Source organism: Oryzias melastigma, linkage group LG20 (genome assembly GCF_002922805.2).
Source record: "Oryzias melastigma strain HK-1 linkage group LG20, ASM292280v2, whole genome shotgun sequence".
NCBI lineage: Eukaryota > Metazoa > Chordata > Actinopteri > Beloniformes > Adrianichthyidae > Oryzias > Oryzias melastigma.
Window position 1 is genome coordinate 8,348,495 of NC_050531.1, and position 14,767 is coordinate 8,363,261.

At 36.5% G+C, this 14,767-nt stretch overlaps 1 protein-coding gene across 4 annotated transcripts; it reads right to left on the reverse strand.

Moving 5' to 3' along the window:
* Window positions 1–4,271: 4,271 nt before the first annotated feature.
* si:ch73-206p6.1 (phospholipid scramblase 1) lies at window positions 4,272–10,174 on the reverse strand. Of its 4 annotated transcripts, none has more exons than XM_036217450.1 (7): window positions 9,628–9,942; window positions 9,369–9,443; window positions 6,879–6,921; window positions 6,580–6,800; window positions 6,334–6,495; window positions 5,182–5,343; window positions 4,274–5,058 (listed from the first exon to the last, which is right to left on the reverse strand). In XM_036217450.1, exons 1-7 carry the CDS (start codon window positions 9,706–9,708, stop codon window positions 5,029–5,031), a joined length of 774 nt encoding a protein of 257 aa, XP_036073343.1. In that variant the 5' UTR covers window positions 9,709–9,942; the 3' UTR covers window positions 4,274–5,028. The 4 variants fall into 4 exon arrangements, with proteins under 4 accessions (XP_036073342.1, XP_036073344.1, XP_036073343.1 ...); XM_024279778.2 differs by lacking the exon at window positions 9,628–9,942 and adding an exon at window positions 9,994–10,155 and having other exon boundaries at window positions 4,276–5,058; XM_036217449.1 differs by having other exon boundaries at window positions 4,272–5,058; window positions 6,580–6,921; window positions 9,628–9,946.
* Window positions 10,175–14,767: the final 4,593 nt, after the last annotated feature.

Genomic DNA, 14,767 nt, shown 5'->3' on the forward strand with positions numbered 1-14,767 from the left:
ATACTTAACTGTGACTCAATAGTAATTTTTGAAGACTAACCAGTTTCTTCTTTGTTTGTTTTCTGCAGTGTCCAGACTTTAGCTCAAATTAGAGGTTGACAAATACAGATATTGATATCGCCATCAGTGCTAATATCATGTATCTCGACACATATCGGAATCCGGCTTTTTTTTAAATCCGACTGGCCAATATTGAACTGGTTATTTTTGACTCAGAGACAGACACGCTTGTCTTCAGCAATTTCCCGCCCACTACACTATCTGATTGGTTAACCACCCATAGGCTGAGGCAGAGCCAAAAATTGAAATAAAAAGTTAATGTTGTAAACTCTGAAGCCAATATGTTCACTTTAACAGCAAATGAATATCAGCCTAAACATTTGGTATTGACCACCCAGACTTCAAAAAATATCAGTATTGTATCGCCCTTGAAAAAAAATATCAGTCGATCCCTAGCAAAAATATTTAATAATTTAGAGAGCTGCTTTCTGACAAATTATGATCCATAGTTTTGTTTTTCCTTCCATGAAGTAACAAACTAAAGATTCACAGAGTGTGAAAAACAAACTGCTTCCACTGCTGCCTGGTGTGAAGTTCATTTGACATTAAGAAACAAGTCTTTCACTACAAAAAATACTGATTTAAAGATCTTGATACATTTAAAAGTTTTAGTGTTATTCCTTTTACATATGTTGTTTCAACATACGTTGCTTCTCTATTCCTCCTTTCAGCCTGTTATAGCGAAGTATGTGGAATTTTCGTTTTTCATACAAACAGTACTTAAAAAGTGGAAAAAAGAAGCTAAATTGAAGCTTGGTTTTAGAAACTGTGTCAATTAATTTAATCTAATGTACTTGTTATAATATGGCTCCATTCTGTTGTTGCCATGCTCTACAATGATACATTGAGCCTAGATTGTATTTTTAATGTGATTCTCTGCTATCAACTGGTACTAAAAAATCAAATTGTTCCTTGATCTCAGAATGTGTAATGCGATTTTCATCCACATTAAGAAAAAAATCAAGTTTCAGAAAAAAGGAAAGAGCTGCTGGCAGATTTTTGACAAGTTGCCAAGCTGATCAGCCATCCAGCTCACCTCAGCAAACACAAGAGCTGCCAAGTTGCTTTCGTGATCACATTAAAAAAAAAAAAAAAAAAAGCTCTTCAGCTCGGCAGAATTCTCCACAATGTGTTCCAACCACTGGTTTATGACCACTTGGAGCGTTGCCTCATATGTTCCGTATTCTGACATACACGTAAGATAAACAGGAGTTTGTGAGTCACTATAATGATAGTGCATTCTGTTCCCAGGAGATTGGTATGCATGTAATAATGAGAAAAATATTCTTTATTGCCATAAGTCACCCTAATAAAAATCTGCTGTAGTTTGAATTTGAACATGTGCAGAAATATAATTTAAATGTTGTAAACTAACCCATATAAAATACAAAGTTTTAGCTTTATTACTGCAACTTTTATATTTAATGATTTATTATATAAATTGAAAAAAATACTTAATAATAAAGGAATCAGAGACAGATGTTTATGTTACATTTATTTTCTACTTCTGATGACCTCATTTACAAGATTTCTGCAGCCAAAAGTGACAATCAGTATACTAAAAAGTAAACAGTTTGCAAGTCGACAGACTCAAAAGCAGGGCTCAGTAATCAGTAACAAAAAGAATGTACTGCATGTACTACAACAATTCTTTTATGCTTCATTCCCTTTGTGTACAAAAAAACAACCAAAACTTGACTGTTTGCACAGGTTAGGCTTCAGTTTTCATTTGCTTGATTTAACAGTTTATTAGTTCACAGTTTCAGCGCAAAAGTTCAAGAATCATCATTTCAGCATCGTAACACTTTCCGATTTTTAGTTGTTTCTTTTCTTGTAAACACAATTTTTGGGGAACTGAGCGGTATTTGACCTACATAAACATAGTCATTTTCTGAATAAACACAATGCCATAAATACATATCCTTTTCCCCCTGGAGAAGTCCATCTTTTAAAATAAAAAATAAAAAATACAGCGAAAGAGTGAGAGAATTCCACTTGTGGTAGTTTTACAAACACGCGTCAGTGCACTAAAGGCAGGATGAAACAATGCAACAATTTAAGGTCCAAATATGCAACATAAACTCCAAGAACTGGCAGTAAAGTACTTTTGTTTTTACAAAAATAAAGCTCTATACTAAGTTTTTACTAAAAAGCATCTTAAGATGGACTTTTTTTCTGGATTTGCAAGAAAAAAACACATTTTTTCTGTCTAAAACTAATACCTGGCATTCATTTTATGTAGTACACATATGTAGTTACCATACAGTGTTTGTGATGGCTGCATGATGGCTTTATGTGGACTTTTGTACCTGAAATGATATGTAACTTTAATGTCATTTGCAAAATAGATGAGGATTTCCAGAATCAGCGTTAGCAAACACTAGAGATAAGAAGCAAACACACTTCAACCTGAGATTCTCTGAAAATACACAATGTCATCAGACACTAGTGGCTGAATACATTTCTATGGCTAAGCAGGCGATGCAACTGACCACTAGATTAATATCTAGCTCCACCCAGTGGACAAAACTGAGACTGTATATGAAGAAATACATCCACACCCAAGGTGAGATGAAAAAAAGTAATAAATATTAATCACTACAATGTTTCCCCACAACATCCGAGTTTAAAGACGGGCAAGTTTACTCACAACACTTGCAAACCAGTGCAAAAACAGCACACAATACCGGGACAAAATATTAAACTAATGGAAATAGAACTGGTTAAAAATGAACTATTTATGAATAAATTATGTAAATATAACCTCTTTTCAGCTCTCACACACAGTACTGAATATTTAAAAGTACCTCCTCTTTCAACTTGTATATCAAAACAACAACAAAAATAGTTTTTTAAATAATTAAAAACATTCTAATTTGAACAACAATTTCTTACTTCATGATCTAATCCTAAGTATAGGGCTGGGAGTTGATAAAATCGATTTGAATCGATTTAAACTTAATCGATTCATAAAAATATAAACTGATTTAGCACATAAAGCTAAAGTCCGCTAGCTTGATGCTAACGTTTATGGAATTCCATATAGGATGGCTAATGCTAACGCTCGGTCGACCTAAACATATATTGCTGACTAAATTAACATCTTTATAAACTCACAGGTATGAATTTTCCAAACTTTTTCAAGGAAATATTTTTAAAGTAACCATTCGTGGTCTAAAACATCAATTTTTTAGTCATACTTTCTTTTTCTTCTGAAATACGGTGTAATTCTTTAGCCACGCTTAGAGCTCCTCATAGAAAAAAAAAACATAAATAAAATAAAAATAACTCCTCAAAGAGGCTAAAGAGGTTTAAAGGGGAAACAAAAGTAAAATGCAAAGGACGCTCATATATAATTAATAAATATCATCTTATCAGCATTTTAAATCGATAAAAGCTTTGATAAACGAAATATCGTGATTTATTGCCCAATCAATTTCCCCCTACACCTCTAGTAAATACCCCCTTATTTTGAATATATTCATTTTATGCAAAAAAGTAAAGACAAATGCTTATATTGCAAAATCCTCCACAGAGCAAAAATAAAACAAAATTACAGAAATACATCTCAGACACCTCAAGCCTCAGAAAAGAAGATAAAAAAAAACTCCTGGCTATCCACGACGACCACATGAGCACAGATCCAACCTCCAAAACTAGTAGTCTAAACATTAAATTACACATAAAATGTCTCAATGTTGACTCATTTATATCTATTTCAAAGCAGTAAAAAAACATATACATATTTATATTTGTGTTTTTCTTGGACACTGAGATCCAGGTAGAGATAATTGGCAGTTAAGAGAAGCCAAACAGTTTATCATCACTTCCTGTGAGGCATGGGGGTGGAAGAATGATGATGTGAACATAGTTCAGGACGAAGGTTGTGTCCATATCTCCCCTACTTCCTAAAGAAATATGTAGTGTGGGACTATATAGTGCCCTGGATTTTAAATGTAATTCCACACAATGCTCACTATTTTTCTTTCGTTTTTCTAAACAAAACAAAGTGAAAATCGAATAAATACGAACATTTCACAATGTTTATTTATGACTCCACTGTGTTCTGATGGTGAAAATGTGGATGGTTTATTCAAATATTGCATTTAAACATGTTTTTTTGTTCGAAATTGTTTGACCGCAATGCATTGTGGTCTATATTTGCCAATTTAGTGAGCATCGATGTACGCTAGTATTTCGCAAAGACTTCTGGGAAAGTTCTAGTGCACTCGATTTTGGAATTAGTAGATTCAGACAGCACTAGAATATATATATATATATATATATATATATATATATCGTGATTAGGGGGGAATTCAGACACAACCTAAAACTCCAGACTACAGTCGTTGTGCAGGCTAATTGGACAACAGCAATAAAATCTTACAAATATAACCTATTTGAGTTATTGCACCACTCCAGTCCATCAACACGTTTGCATTGAGAAGTGTTCTGTTTTATTCAGTTTCTAGTTTGAACATTAGTTAGTAAATTTTATAATCCATTAGTTGTTTTTTGGTACTTATTTTCTATTTTTACTATTGTTTTACATTAGTTTATCCACACTGGACATTTTGTTCACTAACTTTTCTCTTTTCCTTTTCAATTACACTCATGTAAATGTGTCACATTGTTCCAGTTTGGCTTGATGATTTTCCTTTACTCATGGCTCAACTAGGAAAATGTCTTTAGTAGAACACAACGCTAACAGTTTGCTCCAGAAAATAGATAAAAACATGAATCAAATCAAAGGGAGCTGCTGCACACACTTCTATCTGAACAGCAGCCAACCTGAGAAGCTAAAACTGAAGCAAATGTTCTCTCTAAATGTTCATGCACCTTCAAACGGTACCCATCCAGTTCCCTTTTAGCTATCCATGCGAAGGCTGCTCATTGTCTGGACGGATCATCATGGCTTTGTGGCCTTGGTCTTCCAGGGATTTTTAGAAAAATAATCCTGTTTGGCTTCTAGTTTGTGGTCTCAAAGAACATGAAATCCTGCACACATGCAAAACAAGGAAAGGGTTACAACTGAGGCTCCAGAGAGAACGTCTAAACACAGCACATCTGCGGTGATGAAATACAACTTGTAAACAAAGGATTTTAGGAAGTTGCACTTACGATGAGAAAGCAGGCTCCAATCATGACGGCTTTCATCCTCACATCCAGATCCAGAGGAAACTGGATCCCAAAGTTATCCGAATCGGAGAAAGCCTCCCGCAGGAGTCCGGTCCACTGCTTACTGATTTTTCCAATCTTATTGACTTCATCCATCGTCAAAATCTGAGTGGAAAAAAAAAGTCTGTTTTGAATTCCAAGAATTGGAGGAACATGCTCGTTGCACCATACTTTATGAAGCCTTAGTCACAAGCTCTAGTCCGAGTTTTTGGGTTGTCTCGGCTGGTGGAGGGTTGTAAAACCTCTTCAACTGATGTCATAAAATTGAACGATGCAGTAAGTCCATAATGAAGTATTTGTAAGCACTTATTACCTATGGATGATGGGCCAAAAATCTAAAACACACCTTAGGTCACGAGCCGAACACATTAAACACTATATAAATCAAATTTTAAAACTTTAAAACCATAACTTTTTAACATAATTATGAACTAGATACATAGCATTACCTGCGATAATGCTAGTGTGAATGCTATAAGCTGAATTTAGCTGCAGAAGATGCAGAAATTGATAGCTAAAATGCTGGAGAGGATAGCTAAAATCACTGAAGCTAATAGTTGAAAATGCTGAAGCTGATAGCTAGATAAAATATTAGCTAAATGCTAAATTGACGTAAAAAACAACAAATCAAAACAGCTAGCATGTAGCTGGAAAAATAGCTAAACTTCAAAATATCCAAAAAAACTGAAAAAATCCTAAATTAGCCAAAACAGCTAGCATGTAGCTAAAATATTAGCTAAACTCCAAAAAATTAAATGCCAAAATAGTCCAAAAAGCTAGCAGAATGTCAGTTTTTAAAACTTTAAAACTGTAACTTTTTAACATAATTATGAATAATAAAAAGGCAGGAATATTATTCTGGAATAAATCAACTTAAACCTTAAATAACTTTCAAGACTTTCAAGATCTCCATAAAAATATATTTTGTCAAAATCTTGCAAGTTAGAAATAAGCACAATAAATAAAATGATCTGGAGGGCCGTACATTAGTAACTGTCCCCCTACAGTATCTGTTGCCTCCTTGCATGTTTGATATGAGGCTTAATGCAAGTACAGCAGTAAAAATGACTTCCTGCAAGAAGAAAAAGGACTCGCCTCAAAGTCAACATCAGGAAGGCAGCTCCATCCACAGAAGGGCCCGTGGATCTTCAACACAGGCTCATGGTGCTCGTTTGCAACCATAAACTTGGGAAAGAACGGATGCCACTGCTGGATCACGTATCCCACCGTGTTCCCGGGGGGAGACTGCACCTCCAGCTGTGTGAGGCATTTTGATACCAAGTCAGGACCTTCATTCCACCAAGGAAACAACTGAAACGGGTCAAACCCGCTCACACTCACTTCTTGCAAGCAGCAGGGGAAAAAGCACGACATGCACTTCAGCGGCCGGTTGATGGTGATGATCTCATGGCCGAAATTGTCCAGGACGCGGATGGTGAAGGGCCGCTGGGGGCCGCAGCACTGCCGGTTCAGGCAGTCGTTCTCCTCGACGGCGTAGAACACGTTCTGACCCATGGCGTTTCGAACTTCATACTTGTTGTTGCTTTCAAAGCCAACAAGAGCTTCATGGGTTAAAACAAAAAAAGCGCGTGAATAAACTGTTAACTGTGCTGCTGAATGGATACAAAAACATACTCTACCTTCCACAAGCTCAACTTTCTGTTTGATGAGCAGCTGATCCACCTGACAGCAGCAAACAGAAGAGAAGGTTAAATATGATAATTACTGTAAAAAATAGTGTTAAAAACGGCCAAATCAGCAAAATGAATTATTAGCTTTTTCTTTTTTTTTTTTTTTACATTTCCAAATAGGTTTTAACATACGTCCGGATTAATTTTAGTGTACATTTTTTTTTAATTATAACAGGTTTTGGGTGGAAGAAAAAAGTTTTTTTTTTGTTTGTTTTTTTTTTTGCTGACACTAAAAAATGAAACTTCTCTATGGACATTTTAAAAAAAGACAAGATAAAATAATGAATAAAAAAAAATAAAAATAACCAAATTTCATTTCAAGCACTGTTTGTGTAGAACAAAACAATGTTTTTTTTAAATAAATGACAAATTCCTAAAGAAGATCAAATGCTCAGTAGTAACATTTTAATTTCAGGATATCTAACTTATCATATTTTTCATTTAAAACTATTTAGTTAAATAATAGTAAAATTGTTGTAAAAAGCTGTTTGTTTTGTCTGTTTTTCTTTTTTTGCATTTTTCATTAAAATAATAAAAAACATTTGACTGGAATAGAAATAGATAGTTATTTTACATCTTAAACTGTTTTATTGTTATTTTAAAAAAAGAAAACAAGCACAATGACAAATGACATTAATAGAGAATTTTACATCTTAGAGAAAGAAGCTCAGGCAACTCTTAAGATCGAAGTAGAATTCTGTTTTTGATGTTGCATGTGTCTGCAGTTTGTCTGTTGCAGGCCTCCGAGCAACACAATAACAACAACATAAGCTCCCCCTATAATGTTACAGAGATAACTGGGTCACAACTCCATTCATATTTCAGTTCCAACTTTGACATGACTCAAAAGTGCAGCAACAGCAAGTATGAACACATGTGAGGTTTCAAATAACGGCAATTTATGTTCTCACTTCAAAGGTTTCTGGAAAATAAGAATTAAAAAAAACAATGACTTAATGCAAATGAAATAAGATGTGATTTTATATTTGTTGGTAGCTTTTATTGCTACTACTGTATGAAAAATCTTTTTTTTTTTATATTAAAGTGATATTTCTCATGACAGTGATGATTAGATTCAATTTATTTAGCCATAAACCAGCAGCCTGTAACCTGAGGCTCTGGAGCCTCATGTGGTTCTTTTACCTCTCATTGAGCTCTAAAACATAAAAGAAAAAAAAAAAGTAACCAATTTTTCAGACTATGTGGCGTGTCAAGCAAAACTAAATAGTTAGATAAGTCAAACTTTATTCCACCTATTCACAAACAGTATGTTTAGCTCTGCAAGGCTCTTGACTGCATATGGGTACATAATAATCCAAATATCTGTCAAGTGGTTAGACTTCATAGTTTAACAAAGTCATACTAAAACACTTCCTACTATCAGATGTTTTTGTTTGTAAAAATTATATTCAAGGATATTAAATACAGCTTACTTACTGTTAGGGTCACTTAAAAACCGACTCCCAAAAAAAAAAAAAAAAAATTGTTTTTTGACACTCTTTCATGATGGAACACATGGAAAATTCAGGTTATAACTGTGTTCCAAATTGTAGTGAATCAAAAACAGGAAAAAGCTTGTGACAGTGATGTAGGCTTTACAGTGGCCACAAGCTCCATTCTGATGCATCCACTTACAGACAAAAAAAAAAAAAAAGATATCCGCCTGTGTCTTTTTTTTTCCTCGTCAAGGCATGGGCAGGTTTAATCCATACGAACAGTACCGCCCACAACTCAGAGGCAAAAGGAATTCGCTCTGCAGAAACTATGTCCTAGAACACGACACTTTTATTTATTATGGCTAAAAGCGTCATAATCATAATGGAAAGAACACTTTGGAACACTTAGAATGGCTCACAAGAAGATTGGAATGGGTCTTTAATTAGCTCTGATTCAATTTTGGTTAGTTATTTTTGCAAACGTTTGGCTGAGATGCATCATCATTTATATATATATATATATATATATATATATATATATATATATATCTATATATATATAAACCACTGCTGATGTCTCACTTTCTTCTTCAATATTTTCTGCACTGAGATGGTATTTATATGGAACAGGAAGTCTTTTATTTTGAAAGGAAGTGTTGTGATCCTCTGTCAAAAGTTATAAACAATTTAATCTTCTTCTTTTTTGTTTGTTTTATGCCATAAAAGCATGTATTTGTCATAAAAGTAACACACACACACACCCACACACACACACACACACATATATATATATATATATATATATATATATATATATATATATATATATATATTTAAATAATTTTTTTTTCTCCCTAAAGGGTTAAGAATTGACTGTATGGCTCATAGTGAAGAATTAACCTCTCAGGGGTTGAATTTTTCAGACCTTTGCCATAAACTTATAAGATATGGAAAAAATAATAAACACAAATATTAAATAAGTTTCTAAAAATGATTAAATTACCTGTGTGAGATATTCTAAGCCTGGTGGGCAGCCTGGTATTCCCGGGCTGGGCACAGCATACATATTCATGTGGACCTGTTGAAGAGTGGACTTGTTTGAAACAGAAAACTGGCGCCATCTTCTGCTTATATAGGTCACTGTTATAAACACGCGCGAATCCGTCTCAGGAAACGGCTGGGGTGGCGGGTTTGTTATTCTGGGTGCATTATTTTGCAGAGCGCGTGCTCAGGTCAGGCTGGCGGAGGTGAAGGCTGCAGACCTGTGTTGGAGGGTTGGGGGCGGCGCGCGCGCGCATCTCTTCCACCTCCTCCTCGATGGTGTTTGGAAGTTCCGCGGCCATACCCGGAGAAACCTCCTTTACGGCACGATTTGACGGAGAACAAATGCAACCCGAGCTCCACTCCGCGGTGACTCATCACATTGTTTACTGCCTATGGACGCTCCGTGTGTTGGTAAGACGAGGGGGGCTGAGCTCTGCCCCTTTTCCGAGGCAGAGTCGTGACAAGCGACTAACTACGCTGAGCCTAAAAAGGTTCAAATTCTGCCTCTCTCTGCCATGTGTTGCCGTAAATTGATTAAAAAACACGTACAACAAGTGGATGTTAAAAAAAGTAAATAAACTCACCTGCTTGGGGTGTGCAGCTTAAAATAATAACAGGCCACTTGGGATGAAACCAAACCGTAGGAATAAACCTCTAATATGATTGGCCAACGTCACAGGACTTCCTGTTTTCACGGACCAATGGAATTAGACCCGCATAGAGCTGAATATAATAGAAGGAGAATCAATTGTAAAGTGCAAAGCGACGCAAATAAAAACAAGATTGTCAATGTTGGAGTAATGTAATCGGTTATATTTTTCATTATAGTCTTAAAAATACATGCTTAGTCAGGTGGGACCATGTATTATAACAATAATAACAAAACTGGTAAACTTTTTCAATTAGCATACATCGAAGTAAGGACCTTGGTCAAACGTTTTCACACCTATTGGTTTTTAATTTTTTTCTCTCTGTCTCTTTTCTCTCTTAAACACAAAATACAAATGACAGACCATATGTAACAAGAGAGCAGCTCAATAAAGTACCCATGTAATGTTGGCTATTAACCATAACAAAAAGAAGGAAGACAAAACTGGTTTTAGCACTCACAGTATTATTAATAAGTATAAAGAATGACAATAAATAACAAGAAATATGATGGCGTTGGATGTGTGCAAGTGTATGTTTGTATATTGAGGAAACCAACAGAACCAAACAGACGGATGTATGCTGAGGGGGAGTAGGTGAGAAATGTATTTCTACAGCAACAACCCGGATTCAGCAGGAAGACCAGAGCTGGAACTATGGAGCCAAAATAGTCTCATTCGGTTTATATGAGCTTAAATCTTGATTTGTAAATTGTGTCTTCATGTTTGTGTATAACTTTGGATTTGTGCGTGGAAATTCTTGATTTCTCACTCAAATCTTTAAAAAGTACGCACCAATCGCCTGATACACACACACAAATAACTGTGTTCATGCACAAATCAGATTAGATTTTCCAGATGTGTCTGTAAATTATGCATTGTTTTTAATCGCAGCAAATGTTTTTTTTTTTGGACGTTTTTTTTTAAGTGCTTGATAAACATAAAAAAGAATCAGTTAAATATTTTCAAATGGAAAATAGTAGGGTAATTTTTGCTGATACAGAGAAGATTCAAACAGGAGTAAGAATATCGATACATGCGGGCTGGTATTGATCCGATACCAACTTGAGATCAATGCCATCGATATGTTTTGGATTGATCCGCCCAGCTCTATTGCGCACACAAAAATCCTAAATTACATACAAACAGACAGACGCAAGTTACAAATGAAGAATTAGGCACAACAAAATCCAGTGAGACTATTTTGGCTCCATAAGGAGCACCCTTATGACCTCCTATGGTGTAGCTTTTATTGCAGTCATCTGATTTCCAAAACACCTGCCTCAGTGTAGGAGGAGGAGACAAAGGACGGGCAGCAGAAAACTCACCAACACGGCCCAGGGCCGTAACAATGTCTGTTTCAGGTGCTGAAAGACTCTTGTTGTACTTCCACTTTTGGTTGCATCAGCCTTCAAACAGATTTTGCAGCATGCGATTTCATAGTCTGAAGTCACGAAACCAAACCAATTCCATATAACTGAAGAAACTGTTCCTCCTTTTGGGAACAAGTTCCTTTTTACTAGTTGCCATTTTAGCACCTGCGCGTTGAGAGCTGGGTGGGTGGACATTTGAACAACGAATGTCCAAGAGAATAAAAACTGGGCAACATGGACTTTTAACTTCCTCCATAGTTGTTCTGTGAGATTGAGATCTGGAGACTGGCTATGCCACTCCAGAACCTTGAAATGATTTTTGGGCTAAGTATAGGGTTTGCACGCAGGAGCCCTGGGTTCAATCCCTGGGGTATCCACTGATCTCCATCCAGATTGGGTCCTTAGGCAAGACCCTTGACGCTGCTGCCGAACTCGGTCTCTGTGCCCCTCAAGTACAGGGTTGCATCAGGAAGGGCATCCGGCATAAAAACTCTGCCAAATCACTGATGCGAAACAGTGGGTGTTGTTTCGTTGTGGCGACCCCAAAAAATGGGATAAGCCAAAAGGTGTAGAAGAAGAGTTGAGGTATACCCAAGATAAAAATTATAGGCCTCTCTCATCTTTTTAAGCAGGAGATCTTAAACAATTGGTGGCTGAAATTTTTACTCCACTGAACAGCCACTTTGAGCAATGTAAGGTTCACTGTCTTGGCCAAGGACACTTTGTCACATGGACAGGCAGGGCAGGAACTGAACCTGAAATTTACCTATCAGAGGAGGTCATCCAACAACATGTCTCCTGTTTGCTACACTGAATAAGTTAACAAACCATCCAGCTTTTCCTCTGACAGGACTAATCTCCACATAAATGTGCAACATATCTCCAATATTTTTAACATTCAGAGCATTAAATGTGGATCATACTCCACAACACATATAACACCTCAGTTGCCAGAGAGACACTTGGAGCTGACACACTTCACACCTGTCAGTGAGAAAACCATCTCTATTCTGAGTTCATCCAAATGCTGCCTCCATTTGGCTTCCACAATTCTAAAATCTGTGCAGAGCACGACTCATTCATGTGGTTAACCTCTCACTGCAGTCTTCCAAGGACCTTGAAAAATGCTGTCATCAAGCCTCTAACAGAAGAGCAATCTGGATACAACTGTGCTGAACCGCCATTGGCTCATTTCAAATCGGACGATTTTTGGTAAAGGCTTTTAAAAAGCTCACAGATTTTTATTCCGTGGAACAGTTGGATTGATGATTTTCAGTCAGCTTTGAGGCTCTATCGAAACACCGAGACAGCTTTTAACAAGCTGATAAATGACATCTGTCAGACAGCAGGAGGAGACCATATCTGTGTCGTTGGATCAGTGGGCTACATTTGATACAGTTGTCCATGTGAGGTATCATTATTACTGCACATGAAAGGTTTGATTCTTATCTACAAGACCGATCACTCTTTGTTCAAATAGGTAAGATCTGTGTGGGGTCAATAGTGACATCTCTTTTATTCAATCTGTTTATCCTACAATAGGCCATCTAATACACAGCAATAATGTCTGCTACCACAATAATGCAGATATTTAGATCTATTCAGTCCAATCCAGTTTTATTTATATAGCCCAATATCACAAAACAATTGCCTCATTGGGCTTCATGACGGTAATTTTACAGAAACAGAAAGTCGGTCATAATATATATATTAGAAGAAACCTTAGGGATGCCCACATGAGGGAGAGATTCAATCCGAGTATGGACAGGTGATTTACCAGGATTGTTAAATAAGAATTAGCTTATCTAACCACAACTACATGTTTAAATAGTGTAGCAGATGGGCTTCATCCATATGGGCTGGAGGACAGTTGAGGATGTGAGACGTGGTCCACGAGGTCCACTGCCAAGGACAGACGAGCCACCTGGAATCTCTCTAACTCCGAGAAGCGAAATGAGTCAGTGACGAGGTCCACTGCCAGGAACAGGAGCATCAACGAGTCTCCTGGAAACTGAAGTCTCTCCCTCTCTCCCTGGAGGGGAGTGGGAAAGAAGGAACAACATATGAATCACACTGCACCAACGGAGGCATGCAGACCTAATTGAGAAATAAATAATAAAGAATAGAGGAGAGGAGAAGAAAATAGAGGACATAACCCCAATGCACCATACTTTCCCCAGCTTCTAACATCTAGCAGCCTTCTATATAAATACGTAGAGAATCTACATATTTTTAGCATATCAAGCATATATTCGAGAAACATGTAAATCATAATTATTCCCCCAAACTTAATTACAGCAGGGGAGCAGTATGTTAAATATTCTCCGATTACTAGCTAGCTTGGTAGTACACCTGTCCAAAGAGGAATGTTTGAATGTAGAAACTGTGCTGGCCTCTCTGACATGAGCTGGGAGCTTATTCCATAGAACAGGGGCTTGGTGGCTGAAGGTTCTACCTCCAACTGTACTTTTAGAAATTCTAGGAACTACAAGCAGTCTTGCATTTTGTGAGTGAAGTGTTCTGACTGGTTGATAAGGAACTATGAGATCTATAATATAGGATGGGGCCACACCATTTAGAGCCTTATAGGTGAACAGGAGGATTTTGAACTTGATCCTGGATTCAAATGGGAGCCAGTGGAGAGAAGCTAAAACAGGAGTGATGTGTTCTCTTCTGCTAGTTCCTGCTAACAATCTTGCTGCTGCTTTTTAAAGAACTTTTCGGACACACTGCTAGTAAAGAGTTACAGAAATCCAGTCTTGATGTAAGAAGGAAGCTGATTGTCAGTGAAGTCACTCCCAACAGATCCAGAGCAACTTTCTTCAAATAAATGGATAAAAGACGGAAATAAAAATATTTGGCTCAGACAAAAAAAAAGTGTTTACAATCAGTCTCCTTCTCTCAAACCTCTCCTAGGTTTGAAATTTTGGCTTCTTTGGGGACTCTAAACTGAACTTTTTCAGACACCTTACATATGTATTATTATCATCAGCATTGAAATATCTCAAATCCTTCACCAGAATCAAAGGTAAACTGTCCTTGAAACCTAGAGATTTCTGTACGCATTTGTCTCCAGTAGATTCAACTTTTTAAAATGGTCTGGACTCTGGATTTAGTAAACATAACATAAGATATTTTAGAAAATGTGACCACATCTGGACAAGAAAAACAGGTTGAACCTGAGGTCTTTGCACTGTCCTCCTGCCACTTAGAGAACAGACTGTCTGTGTGCAAATCTTCCCATGCTTTAGTATTGATGTGCATCTCTAATATTTTGGATTTACATCTTTTTTTAAGAATAGCTAAAGTATAAAATAACCCATCAAAATCATGTCATT

Bases quoted from the DNA above. Each gene is read 5' to 3' on its own strand.
- si:ch73-206p6.1 (XM_036217449.1), bottom strand. From the start codon at position 9,708: ATGGCCGCGGAACTTCCAAACACCATCGAGGAGGAGGTGGAAGAGATG. The intron at 6,922-9,368 runs GTAATTTAATCA...TGCTGCTGTCAG, and splicing joins GCTTAGAATATCTCACACAG to GTGGATCAGCTGCTCATCAA. The intron at 5,059-5,181 runs GTAAGTGCAACT...GCATGTGTGCAG, and splicing joins TTGGAGCCTGCTTTCTCATC to GATTTCATGTTCTTTGAGAC.